The 15,241-nt window shown below is 42.5% G+C and overlaps 1 protein-coding gene across 1 annotated transcript in view; it reads left to right on the forward strand.

Moving 5' to 3' along the window:
- Positions 1–15,241, forward strand: part of CFAP47 (cilia and flagella associated protein 47) — a 478,593-nt gene that overhangs the window by 287,077 nt on the left and 176,275 nt on the right. Inside the window, exons 50-51 of the mRNA XM_075265004.1 lie at positions 746–857; positions 6,801–6,926. Coding sequence (XP_075121105.1) covers positions 746–857; positions 6,801–6,926 — 238 coding nt within the window. The remainder of the gene's footprint in view (positions 1–745; positions 858–6,800; positions 6,927–15,241) is intronic.

Below are 15,241 nucleotides of genomic sequence, written 5' to 3' on the forward strand. Positions count from 1 at the left end.
CCAACACAATAGTGTGTCATATAACTTGCATATTCCCTTTTCAACATCTACTGTGCATTCACATTTAATATCTTGGCTGCCATGGCAACCCTTCGGTTTTCTAGATCTCGGCTTGCTGTCATTCATTCTGTTACTTCTAGTGGATAATAGTCTGACCATGGTCATGTGATTTACAGTCCATGGTCATGTGATGAGCACACAGGCGCACAGCTGATCACCAGGCAGATGTCTGATTACTGTGCTGTGACTATAACCAGCAGCACCTGTGTACTCATCACATGACCATGGACCGTACATCACATGATCATGGTCAGAGTATATCTTTTTATTGTACATTTGTTTGTCAATATTGGTCTGAAAGTGGCCAACCCCTTTAAGTCAGGGAGAGTTGCTGTCTATTGTCCATTTTCCCTGCAGTGGCTGCTACAGGGGAAATATAGTATTACATGTGGCTAAATGACAAAAGAGCCAACCAGTCATTGCATTTAGTCAGGGAACTGCTATCTATTATATCCTTATGCCCTAATACTAATATAGTAGGTCATATGGAAAGGACTTTTTGCAGTACGGTGAGTTAAAGGACTAATGGTGTTTGTTCAGTTTGCTGATACCTATTTCTAGCCTTAGCCTTTCTGTTGGCATTGTTGACTGTCCCTGATGACAAAAAATAATGTTGACATTTAATATAGTATTCTGTTTTATTTTACAGATAGTATTTATACATTTTTAATTAATTTCATTAAAGGTGGTGTCAGACATTCCAATCATTGGCGGATCCCAGACTTTAACCATTAAACCTGGTACATCATCTCCCTATACTCTGAGCGTATCTCCATGGAAACGTGGATTGTTCCAAGGTAATGAGATCTTGTACAAGTATGACATCAATTATATTGACAAGTATTAGACTTCATTTATACCCTAAGATGCTTACGAAAAGGATAACAAGTAAATGTGAAAAGTTTTTTTACGTTACTATGCAATTTAATTTGTCTGATTTTCATTAATTTCAGTCCTTTTTTGTTGTGGATGATGCACATATAGAGACGCATTAGTGCAATTAGATATAATAAGTGGTTGCCAGGTACGTGTCTAAATAAACGAATAAAGCATGTTTTCTACTTTTTAGCCAGCAAAAATAGTCATTATTTTCTCAAACACAGATATTTTTAGACCCATCATATATTGATGGAAGACATAAGACAACTTTTCTTTTTTTTTTGTCTGTATGCGTTCACTACACACACATATAACTGACAGACCACATTACATAAACATTTTAGTGGAATTGCTAGAATTGCTAAAAATGAGATATAATATATAACCAAGGATTATTTTCACTGCTTTACTTGTATCAAAGACTCACATCAGAATTTCTACATAAACAATGGTCATAATGAGAGAAGGTGAGAAAGGCACAATAGCTTTAAATGATATGTTAATAATCCAGAAATTCTCATAATCTGTAAATTGACAAAGCACAAAACTGCTAAATGCTCTTGGCATTGCAGTACTGCTCCTCTTGTAACTCCAGGTCACCTCAGGTTACCCTCCATAGTAGTTAATAAAACCAGAGTACTAAAAGTGAACAGAGCATTTAACTATTGTGGAATATAAAAAGTTATTATATTTACAATAAGTAAAATGAAATAGAAATTATCAATAATACAAGTAACACTGTACTGCTGCCAAACGAGGTTTCACTCCCCTCATTTTTTCTGGGAAATGTTGGAGTGTCAGACAAACTTTACAAAAATGAATTTTAAAACAATATTGCACATTTTAACCCCTTTTTCTAGTTTCCTAGTACATTATATGTAATATTACATGCTACGCTTTTATTTCATTATTATCATTTATTTAGATAGCACCACTCATTCTATGGTGCTGCACATTTGTGAAGGGGTTTACATACATAGTACAAATAGCAAGTGCAATAAACACAAGACTAACTAGATGACCAACATGATACAAGAAGGAAAGAGGACCCTGCCCTTGCAATCTATGTGGGAAGATAGATGGATACAATAGGTGAGGGTTACTCATCTGGTGGCATAGTACAGCAGAGATAATGTGTGCCGTATGCTATTCTAAACATGTGAGTCTTTAGGCTCGGTTCACATCTGTGTTTTGGAATTCTGTTCCCTTTTCTGCATGAAAAGTGCAAGCAGCACTTTTCTCTCCGCATTTTTTGGGCGAAAACCATTTAGACCCCATTATAGTCTATGGGGTCTGTGGGTTTCCTAAGGTAACTGCTTTTTTTTAATGCAGATTAGGTTTCTGTTCAGGGGGTTCCTGATCAGACCACCCAAACGAAAACCCAAACACAGATGTCAACTTAGCCTTAGGTTGCTTTTGAAGTTTTTAATTGTGGGGGGACAGCCTTATGATTTGTGGTAGGAAGTTCCAGAGTATGATAGATGCAAGTCTTAGATGTGGTTGGTTGAAGCTGTACCCTCCACACATCTTTGACCTAATCTTGACTTTTGAGCAGATAAGCCCAAGGGCCATGTCAACAATGAATTGAATAAATTAAGATAGTGGACAAACAAAGCAGTTTTGCTGAAGCAGTGTATTTAGGAAAAGTCTTAAACCCACATTAACAAAAAGTATAGATAGGATCCTTGTGATGGGACAACCCCTTTAAATTAGGGCAGAGTAAAGGAGGAGGCCCTGTCAGGATTGGAAACTCTGTATGGGAAGGTAGCAGGAGATTAGGTCAAAGATGTGTGGAGGGGACAGGTTGTGGACAGATATGTATGTTATAACTGAAATCTTGTATTGAATTAGTTGAGCAATGGATAACCGGTGGAGGGATTGACAGAGGGATGAGGCAGGTGAATAACAAGGGGAGAGGTGGATTAATCAGGCAGTAGAGTCAAGGATGGATTTCAAGGGAGTAACATAGTTAGCAGAGAGGCCACAAAGCAGGATGTTGCAATAGTGTAGATGGGAAATGATATGGAGATGAATGGAAATTTTTGTATATTCCGGGGTGAGGAAGAAGCAGATATGAGAGATGTTTTTGAAGTGTAGATGCAAGAAGTAGTAAGAGTTTGAATGTGTGGTTTGAAAGACAGGGCAGAAGGTTATCTCAACTGATCAGACTTGTTAGACTGGTGGGATAGTATAGCCATCAACTGGTTGCATGTTTAAAGAGAGGGGAAAGTGCCAATTCTTAGCGATAGGTTGTAGAGGTGGGTTAGGGTTGGGATAAACACAGTAGTGAAGTTGGGAAATGGGTGTGATGGGATTGGGTGAAGTGCGCATGTGGTCAGGTGTGAGTTGGAAAGAAGGGAGATACATTTTCCTCAGTAATACAAGAGAAGGTGACTAAGAGGGAATGACACTGAGTATATGTATATTGGGGTTCTGGGGACTGTAGGTTGAAGCTGTTTCTAATGTCTCTAAATTTTGTTTTTGAAGTATGAAGAGAAGTGCTCTGTGATGAGAGATGTGGGAGTGGGCATCGTAGGACAGAAAAGGGAGTTAAAGGTGTTAAATAATTGTCTGAAGTTTGAGATAGGGAAGACACAAGAGTAATAAAGTGGTCCTGTTTCACAGAGTTGAGTGCAGAATTAAGTGAGAATTGTCTGTATGTATGCTGTTAGATCTTCTATGCAGTGGCTTTTCTTCCATCATTTAGTTGGATGTTGCCTAGTAGTAGTAAGGATGAGCAAAATGACAGAATCTAGAGCTGTGGTAATGGCGATAAAGAAAGTAGTAGCTGCTTTTGCTTTATACTTTGAGGATATGACAGAGAGTAGCAGAAACAAGTCAGACAGTCTGTGAATATCTAGATGTTTAAGATTCCTACATGGGTGCGCTAGCTTCTGGGCTGGGGAGCTAGGTTAGGTCATATAGTTCTAGCATGTGTCCTCCTTTGTGGGTTATTGTGGAGACCCACTGAGAGAGGCCAAAGGAGGAGGCAAGTAACAGAAGCTTTGTGCTTGCAGAGTGGGATGTATCAATGGGAATGGTGAAGTCACCTATGATGATGATGGGGATGTCTGATATGAGGAAGTGAATATGCCAGGTGATGAAGTGGTCAATAAAGGCAGAGACTGGGCCATGGGGTTGATAAGTAACAGTCTCTTGCAGACTATAGGAAGCATAGATGCGGACAGAGTGTACTTTATAAAAGGGGAAGATGAGGTAGAGTAAAGGTGGAACTGGGCTGAAGTAGCAGTTATTTGACAGAAGAATACCATCTCCTACACTGTAATTGTTGTCAGCACAGGGTTGTAAGTAATGTGAAGGCCACCATAAGTTAGAGTAGCAGAGGATGCAGTGTCAGATGGAATCAGCCATGTTTCCAATAGATTTATAAAGCCATGGTTATATTGCTATCAAAGAATAAAGAGTATCCCTAAAGGGAATACTCATACATACCCATGGATACAGACATGATCCCAAGTCAAATGATAACACAACAGGGGAGACTCTCAGTATATCGTCCGTGGGACTATCAGAAACGCCTGATGCGCGTTTCGCCTGACGCGCGTTTCGCCGACACACGAAGCTGGGTGTCGGCGAAACGCGCGTCAGGCGTTTCTGATAGTCCCACAGACGATATACTGAGAGTCTCCCCTGGGTAGTTGTTTGTTTTGCATATGCTTTAGTGGTTTTGAGACCATTTTCATTAATTTTGGTTTAGTTTTTGGTTTTCATTGCATGTTTCCAATAGAACAAGGAAGGATAGCTTACATGAGAGCTTGTGAATGTCTGCTAGTTTATTGCAAACAGAATGTGCATCCCATAGTGCACCAACAAGAGGAGCTGGAGGAACTAAAGCTAAAGGGATCAGGTGAATAGGTTAGAGATTTAGAAGATTGTGCTTTGTCTACATGAGGTTTAATGTTCAGGAAGAGGTCTGCAGAAGAGGCAAGATGAGTGGGTAAAGGGATGGAGAGATAGAGAATCATTTGCTTTGTGTTGGCGTTTGGGGGGAATGGGATTTTAAGAAATAGTGCGACAATAACTATGATATTAATCAAAAACTTTTTTGTTAAATATGCTATTAAATATATAAAACATAGTTTGCTTACTCCTCCTGTTCACGTCTGGTTTAATTCTGGTATAATTCAACTGTGCACTTATGATCTGCATTTAGGAAGCTGCACAGGGAAGACCAAAGTCTAGAAACACTTGTCTAACATTTATATAGCTAGCATGGACTGATGAATAAGACACAGACGGGAAGAGAACAAATTGTCCCATAAAAATTAAGCCCTAAAAAAGTTCTGTGAATGGAAAAAGAAAACGTTATGGTTTTCAGAAGGATAAACATAGATAAACATGTCTATAATAAAACATGTAATTGTCGTAATTATCTGGGAGAAATACTTTATTTTCTGTAAATATTTCAGGGGTGACAACACTTACGACTGTGACTGTATAACATCACTCAAAATAATTTGTGCTATCATTGTCATTTTTACACTTACTGACAAATGGCACATGCAGATAGAAATGTTGCATTACTGCAGATGTCAGCACGTAGTTATATGGCAGAATGCTGTTGTATCTGCTGGGCTCCCTGGCATATTATATGTAAATGTTTACAGGTGTTGTGTGATTTGACACTGTCTTGCTATAAGCCGATGTAAAATTACTTCCCACATTGCCCTATGAAAAGGTTCTCTGAGGCAACATTTGGATAATGTACCTCTTGGTAAGGGATCATTGACTGATAGATATGCTCCTTTGACGCATTCAAAGTCATTTTGAGATAGGATTTAATAGTCTTTTATTATGTACCTATTCCCCCAATATATATAATTAAGCAGATTTTATCTTATCTAGTTATTTAATTCTAGCTGGAAAGAATCTTTTGTGCTGAAATGTTCATATGGCCATGCCTCTTTTGTGTTTAAGCTGTACCCCTATTTGGGGAATCATACCCCTTTTGGGTTCATAAAAGACCCCCTTTTGTGACATGGACACCAAATGCCACAAAGTGCCCATGTCACATATAATATGCTAGGGAGCCCAGCAGATACAACAGTATTCTTCCATCTGTGCAAGATTTGCCCACTATTCCAGGACATCGGGAGGGCATCCTTTTTTTGTGGTAGCCATTTGGAAATTTCCGGAAAGTTGACAAGTATGTCCTTTATGTTACACACTTACTGTTGATGTTTGGAAATGTCCAGTTACATTGTTATAATAAAGAGACTGACAGTTCAGCCTCCTTGGCTGTGTGCTTATGGAGAAAGAGAAATCTAAAAACCAAGAGGTTGATTGATCAGACTGGAGTGTGCAACGCATAGCTATGTCTGCATAGATATGACTGCATTGTTAAAGAAGTGCAGAATGTGGAAGACTATCAGGTTGAGGGGTGCAGTGATGGAATTTTTTTTTCCGCTCGACTACTTATTTAGAGGCTGAAGGACACATTCATATGGGATTAAGTGGGAACAGACAAGCATGGAGAGGAAGCTTCAGACCTGCATTAACTGTAAAGCTTACCTATAGATGATCTATTAAAATTTAGCATCTGCTCCTGTAATTTTACATACAGTGAAATTCTAAAATATTCATAATATTACTCACCCCCTTGAACTTTAAAAAGAATAAAGTAGTGTTAGACAATATAAGCAAGCACAAAATAAGAATAACAAATGGCATTTTATATTACTGAAATGAGAGAAGTCTCTGGCTGAGATAATTTATATTCTAATTATTCTTCTTATATTAGATTATAGCCTTTGTAAAAATGTCATTTATACAAAAGTCTAGAAACTCACACTAAACGCAAATATCTATTAATACAGCATCTGGTATCCACTTGTTATTAGGTATAATCTCATTTGTTGCGGAAGACAGAGAACAGCAATATCAATGTGGCAACCCACCAGTTTCTGCAGATGGCACTGAAGCTGTTCAAATAAATGGAATTCAGGCTGCTAATGCAGGGATAGCAGGTATGTATTGTACAGGGAATAAGGGTCTGTCAATATGTGAATTTTTGTAACACTCCAGTATTTTAATGGCTCCTGAATGTCATATAAAAGTTTGGACGTCAAGTAAAAATATTCTTTGTTCAAAGGTGCGGTACTTCAAAAGAGATTATATGATATACTGTAATAGGCACTTAAGAATTTATCTTTTCATACTCTTTATTTTATTCTATTGGGATTTCCATTTCCATAAGGTTATTACAGCTGAATTAGAGCATAAAAAGTAAAAAAAAACATAAAAAAACATCGCTGTGTTGAAAATCTTGACATCATCACCTTTATGGGGAACCTCAAAACAAGACATTAAAAAGAATAAAACTTCTTTTGACACAAAGAAAAATGAACTAAATTAACATGTGTCCACCCTTAAAATCTCCACATTTTGTTACAGAAACCATAATCTCATGACACAGATTCAAGACAATATAACATGGCGGCTAAACGATGTCAAAGACAGAACTACCATTCAATAAAATATAATGTTTATTTAGAATTCATAAAATAATGACACAGACATAAATAACATTGATATGCAAAAAAAGAGGGAACCAATACTTCCAATCACAAAACATACATGGCAAGGATGCATAATGCATGTCAATAATCATAATGGGAAAGTAAGTTTACTAATAATGATTAGAGATGAGCGAACACTAAAATGTTCGAGGTTCGAAATTCGATTCGAACAGCCGCTCACTGTTCGAGTGTTCGAATGGGTTTCGAACCCCATTATAGTCTATGGGGAACATAAACTCGTTAAGGGGGAAACCCAAATTCGTGTCTGGAGGGTCACCAAGTCCACTATGACACCCCAGGAAATGATACCAACACCCTGGAATGACACTGGGACAGCAGGGGAAGCATGTCTGGGGGCATAAAAGTCACTTTATTTCATGGAAATCCCTGTCAGTTTGCGATTTTCGCAAGCTAACTTTTCCCCATAGAAATGCATTGGCCAGTGCTGATTGGCCAGAGTACGGAACTCGACCAATCAGCGCTGGCTCTGCTGGAGGAGGCGGAGTCTAAGATAGCTCCACACCAGTCTCCATTCAGGTCCGACCTTAGACTCCGCCTCCTCCGGCAGAGCCAGCGCTGATTGGCCGAAGGCTGGCCAATGCATTCCTATGCGAATGCAGACTTAGCAGTGCTGAGTCAGTTTTGCTCAACTACACATCTGATGCACACTCGGCACTGCTACATCAGATGTAGCAATCTGATGTAGCAGAGCCGAGGGTGCACTAGAACCCCTGTGCAAACTCAGTTCACGCTAATAGAATGCATTGGCCAGCGCTGATTGGCCAATGCATTCTATTAGCCCGATGAAGTAGAGCTGAATGTGTGTGCTAAGCACACACATTCAGCACTGCTTCATCAAGCCAATACAATGCATTAGCCAGTGCTGATTGGCCAGAGTACGGAATTCGGCCAATCAGCGCTGGCCAATGCATTCTATTAGCCCGATGAAGTAGAGCTGAATGTGTGTGCTAAGCACACACATTCAGCACTGCTTCATCAAGCCAATACAATGCATTAGCCAGTGCTGATTGGCCAGAGTACGGAATTCGGCCAATCAGCGCTGGCTCTGCTGGAGGAGGCGGAGTCTAAGGTCGCTCCACACCAGTCTCCATTCAGGTCCGACCTTAGACTCCGCCTCCTCCGGCAGAGCCAGCGCTGATTGGCCGAAGGCTGGCCAATGCATTCCTATGCGAATGCAGACTTAGCAGTGCTGAGTCAGTTTTGCTCAACTACACATCTGATGCACACTCGGCACTGCTACATCAGATGTAGCAATCTGATGTAGCAGAGCCGAGGGTGCACTAGAACCCCTGTGCAAACTCAGTTCACGCTAATAGAATGCATTGGCCAGCGCTGATTGGCCAATGCATTCTATTAGCCCGATGAAGTAGAGCTGAATGTGTGTGCTAAGCACACACATTCAGCACTGCTTCATCAAGCCAATACAATGCATTAGCCAGTGCTGATTGGCCAGAGTACGGAATTCGGCCAATCAGCGCTGGCCAATGCATTCTATTAGCCCGATGAAGTAGAGCTGAATGTGTGTGCTAAGCACACACATTCAGCACTGCTTCATCAAGCCAATACAATGCATTAGCCAGTGCTGATTGGCCAGAGTACGGAATTCGGCCAATCAGCGCTGGCTCTGCTGGAGGAGGCGGAGTCTAAGGTCGCTCCACACCAGTCTCCATTCAGGTCCGACCTTAGACTCCGCCTCCTCCGGCAGAGCCAGCGCTGATTGGCCGAAGGCTGGCCAATGCATTCCTATGCGAATGCAGACTTAGCAGTGCTGAGTCAGTTTTGCTCAACTACACATCTGATGCACACTCGGCACTGCTACATCAGATGTAGCAATCTGATGTAGCAGAGCCGAGGGTGCACTAGAACCCCTGTGCAAACTCAGTTCACGCTAATAGAATGCATTGGCCAGCGCTGATTGGCCAATGCATTCTATTAGCCCGATGAAGTAGAGCTGAATGTGTGTGCTAAGCACACACATTCAGCACTGCTTCATCAAGCCAATACAATGCATTAGCCAGTGCTGATTGGCCAGAGTACGGAATTCGGCCAATCAGCGCTGGCCAATGCATTCTATTAGCCCGATGAAGTAGAGCTGAATGTGTGTGCTAAGCACACACATTCAGCTCTACTTCATCGGGCTAATAGAATGCATTGGCCAGCGCTGATTGGCCAGAGTACGGAACTCGACCAATCAGCGCTGGCTCTGCTGGAGGAGGCGGAGTCTAAGGTCGGACCTGAATGGAGACTGGTGTGGAGCGATCTTAGACTCCGCCTCCTCCAGCAGAGCCAGCGCTGATTGGCCGAATTCCGTACTCTGGCCAATCAGCACTGGCTAATGCATTGTATTGGCGTGATGAAGCAGTGCTGAATGTGTGTGCTTAGCACACACATTCAGCTCTACTTCATCGGGCTAATAGAATGCATTGGCCAGCGCTGATTGGCCGAATTCCGTACTCTGGCCAATCAGTGCTGGCCAATGCATTCTATTAGCTTGATGAAGCAGAGTGTGCACAAGGGTTCAAGCGCACCCTCGGCTCTGATGTAGGAGAGCCGAGGGTGCACTTGAACCCTTGTGCACCCTCAGCTCTGCTACATCAGAGCCGAGGGTGCGCTTGAACCCTTGTGCACACTCTGCTTCATCAAGCTAATAGAATGCATTGGCCAGCGCTGATTGGCCAATGTATTCTATTAGCCTGATGAAGTAGAGCTGAATGTGTGTGCTAAGCACACACATTCAGCTCTACTTCATCGGGCTAATAGAATGCATTGGCCAGCGCTGATTGGCCAGAGTACGGAACTCGACCAATCAGCGCTGGCTCTGCTGGAGGAGGCGGAGTCTAAGATCGCTCCACACCAGTCTCCATTCAGGTCCGACCTTAGACTCCGCCTCCTCCAGCAGAGCCAGCGCTGATTGGCCGAATTCCGTACTCTGGCCAATCAGCACTGGCTAATGCATTGTATTGGCTTGATGAAGCAGTGCTGAATGTGTGTGCTTAGCACACACATTCAGCTCTACTTCATCGGGCTAATAGAATGCATTGGCCAATCAGCGCTGGCCAATGCATTCTATTAGCGTGAACTGAGTTTGCACAGGGGTTCTAGTGCACCCTCGGCTCTGCTACATCAGATTGCTACATCTGATGTAGCAGTGCCGAGTGTGCATCAGATGTGTAGTTGAGCAAAACTGACTCAGCACTGCTAAGTATGCATTCGCATAGGAATGCATTGGCCAGCCTTCGGCCAATCAGCGCTGGCTCTGCCGGAGGAGGCGGAGTCTAAGGTCGGACCTGAATGGAGACTGGTGTGGAGCGACCTTAGACTCCGCCTCCTCCAGCAGAGCCAGCGCTGATTGGCCGAATTCCGTACTCTGGCCAATCAGCGCTGGCTCTGCTGGAGGAGGCGGAGTCTAAGGTCGGACCTGAATGGAGACTGGTGTGGAGCGATCTTAGACTCCGCCTCCTCCAGCAGAGCCAGCGCTGATTGGTCGAGTTCCGTACTCTGGCCAATCAGCGCTGGCCAATGCATTCTATTAGCCCGATGAAGTAGAGCTGAATGTGTGTGCTTAGCACACACATTCAGCTCTACTTCATCAGGCTAATAGAATACATTGGCCAATCAGCGCTGGCCAATGCATTCTATTAGCTTGATGAAGCAGAGTGTGCACAAGGGTTCAAGCGCACCCTCGGCTCTGATGTAGCAGAGCTGAGGGTGCACAAGGGTTCAAGTGCACCCTCGGCTCTCCTACATCAGAGCCGAGGGTGCGCTTGAACCCTTGTGCAGCCTCGGCTCTGCTACATCAGAGCCGAGGGTGCGCTTGAACCCTTGTGCACACTCTGCTTCATCAAGCTAATAGAATGCATTGGCCAGCACTGATTGGCCAGAGTACGGAATTCGGCCAATCAGCGCTGGCCAATGCATCCCTATGGGAAAAAGTTTATCTCACAAAAATCACAATTACACACCCGATAGAGCCCCAAAAAGTTATTTTTAATAACATTCCCCCCTAAATAAAGGTTATCCCTAGCTATCCCTGCCTGTACAGCTATCCCTGTCTCATAGTCACAAAGTTCACATTCTCATATGACCCGGATTTGAAATCCACTATTCGTCTAAAATGGAGGTCACCTGATTTCGGCAGCCAATGACTTTTTCCAATTTTTTTCAATGCCCCCAGTGTCGTAGTTCCTGTCCCACCTCCCCTGCGCTGTTATTGGTGCAAAAAAGGCGCCAGGGAAGGTGGGAGGGGAATCGAATTTTGGCGCACTTTACCACGTGGTGTTCGATTCGATTCGAACATGGCGAACACCCTGATATCCGATCGAACATGTGTTCGATAGAACACTGTTCGCTCATCTCTAATAATGATCAAATGGCCAAAAAGTCACAATGAATGAGATATAAAAAGTGAACACAGGCACATTAGTATATAATAAATAGCCATATAAAACAGCACAGAAAAGCAACCCCTAAGTATGATGTAATACATATAAATAGCAAAATAGTACAAAGCCTTACTATATGCGTATGCGCCACAATGAACGTTTTGCCACACAGGTTTTGTCAGGGGGACAAGGCTAGCTGTAAACATTCAAGTATGTATAAAGGAAGTGATATACTTGCATGTTTACTGAGAGCCTTGTCCCTCTGACGAAACCTTTATGGTGAAACACTCATCAGGACACATACACACATGGTAAGGCTTTGTACTATTTAGCTATTTATATGTATTACATCATACTTACAGGTTGCTTTTCTATGGCTATTTATTATATACTAATGTGCCCATGTTCACTTTTTATATCTCACTGTAACATCTCTGCCTGTTCAAGTCACTGCACCGCCCTCTGCTCGCGTGCTGCGGCGCAGGAGGCGTGTCCAGTTTGATAATTTGCTTAGAGTTTTTAGTTGCACTGTGTGAACACGGCTCTAGTTCTGTAATTGAATTTGCACCACACCTATCTTCTGCCCTTGTTGCCTATGTCCATTAAGTGGTTAATTCGTGCGATTGACAGCCTGTCTACCTATTAACTTCAGGGTGGGTTCTTCCTCCCTATTTAAGCTTGTCTCACAGTCACACTGTGCTTGCTATTGCCTTGCGCGTACTTGCTTTTTGCTGTCACTATTCTTACGTTCATTCTAATCCTTGACCTCTGGCTTTCCCTACTGACTATTCTTTGGACTCCAATTTGGCATTGCATCGCTCGACTGTTACTGACCCTTGGCTAGCTGACCTCCCTTTATTGTTGTCCGTCTTGTCTGCGTTTTGTGTATCACATATACAGGAAGGAACTGTCTTCATGATTGCCGCCTATTACATAGGATAGGGCCTGGCAATAGGAAGGGACAGTTGGGGGCTTCAGCTTAGGGCTCACTGTCTCTTGTGTCCCGCCCCAGGGTTTTCAACAGCTACTGGGGAATTGCTGTCCTAGCAATTCCGTAACACTCATTCATTGTGACTTCTTGGCCATTTGATCATTATTAGTAAGCTTACTTCCTCATTATGATTATTAACATGAATTATATTCCTTGATCTATCCTTCCCATTTATATTAAGTGATTGGAAGTATTGGTCCCCTCTTTTTTTACATATCATTGTTATTTATGTCTGTGTCACTTTTTTATGAATTCTTTAAATAAACATCACATTTTATTGAATGGTATTCTGTCTTTGACATCATTTAGCTTTGTTGTATCGAACATACCTGCATATAGAGAGCTGTTTAAATAAAGTTGTTATAGATATGTATAGTAATTCAGATGGGAACTAACCACAATAAATACCAAAGGTGTGCTAAATACAATACTATTAGAGATGAGCGAACAGTGTTCTATCGAACTCATGTTCGATCGGATATTAGGCTGTTCGGCATGTTCGAATCGAATCGAACACCGCGTGGTAAAGTGCGCCATTACTCGATTCCCCTCCCACCTTCCCTGGCGCCTTTTTTGCTCCAATAACAGCGCAGGGTAGGTGGGACAGGAACTACGACACCGGTGACGTTGAGAAAAGTAGGCAAAACCCATTGGCTGCCGAAAACATGTGACCTCTAATTTAAAAGAACAGCGCCGCCCAGCTTCGCGTCATTCTGAGCTTGCAATTCACCGAGGACGGAGGTTTCCGTCCAGTTAGCTAGGGCTTAGATTCTGGGTAGGCAGGGACAGGCTAGGATAGGAAGGAGAAGACAACCAACAGCTCTTATAAGAGCTAAATTCCAGGGAGAAGCTTGTCAGTGTAACGTGGCACTGACGGGCTCAATCGCCGCAACCCAGCTTTCCCAGGATCCTGAATGGAATACACTGTCAGTGTATTCCCGTATACCCGATATATACCCCCGATACCCGTTCCAACGGTGTGCCCCCCCACCTTCACCCCAGAAATACCCTGCAAGTCCCCTAGCAATAGGATTGGGGCTATATACACCCACTATTTTTGCTACTGCCATATAGTGCCATTGTCTCACTGGGAATTCAAAGAATATATTGGGCTTACATATAACTTCAATTCCAGGGAGAAGCTTGTCAGTGTAACGTGGCACTGACGGGCTCAATCGCCGCAACCCAGCTTTCCCAGGATCCTGAATGGAACACACTGACAGTGTATTCCCGTATACCCCATATATACACCCCAAATCCCCGTTCCAACGGTGTGCCCCCCCACCTTCACCTCAGAAATACCCTGCAAGTCCCCTAGCAATAGAATTGGGGCTATATACACCCACAATTTTTGCTACTGGTATATAGTGCCATTGTCTGACTGGGAATTCAAAGAATATATTGGGGTGACGTGCACCCACAATTTTTGCTACTGCTATACAGTTCCATTGTCTCACTGGGAATTCAAAGAATATATGGGGGTTATGTGCACCCACAATTTTTAATACTGGTATACAGTGCCATTGTCTGACTGGGAATTCAAAGAATATATGGGGGTTACGTGCACCCACAATTTTTAATACTGGTATACAGTGCCATTGTCTGACTGGGAATTCAAAGAATATATGGGGGTTACGTGCACCCACAATTTTTAATACTGCTATACAGTTCCATTGTCTCACTGGGAATTCAAAGAATATATGGGGGTTATGTGCACCCACAATTTTTAATACTGGTATACAGTGCCATTGTCTGACTGGGAATTCAAAGAATATATGGGGGTTACGTGCACCCACAATTTTTAATACTGCTATACAGTTCCATTGTCTCACTGGGAATTCAAAGAATATATTGGGGTTATGTGCACCCACAATTTTTAATACTGGTATACAGTGCCATTGTCTGACTGGGAATTCAAAGAATATATGGGGGTTATGTGCACCCACAATTTTTACTACTGGTATACAGTGCCATTGTCTGACTGGGAATTCAAAGAATATATTGGGGTGACGTGCACCCACAATTTTTGCTACTGCTATACAGTGCCATTGTCTCACTGGGAATTCAAAGAATATATGGGGGTTATGTGCACCCACAATTTTTAATACTGGTATACAGTGCCATTGTCTGACTGGGAATTCAAAGAATATATTGGGGTTATGTGCACCCACAATTTTTAATACTGGTATATAGTGCCATTGTCTGACTGGGAATTCAAAGAATATATGGGGGTTATGTGCACCCACAATTTTTAATACTGGTATACAGTGCCATTGTCTGACTGGGAATTCAAAGAATATATTGGGGTTATGTGCACCCACAATTTTTACTACTGGTATACAGTGCCATTGTCTCACTGGGAATTCAAA

This window comes from Leptodactylus fuscus, chromosome 2 (genome assembly GCF_031893055.1).
Source record: "Leptodactylus fuscus isolate aLepFus1 chromosome 2, aLepFus1.hap2, whole genome shotgun sequence".
Taxonomy (NCBI): Eukaryota; Metazoa; Chordata; class Amphibia; order Anura; family Leptodactylidae; genus Leptodactylus; species Leptodactylus fuscus.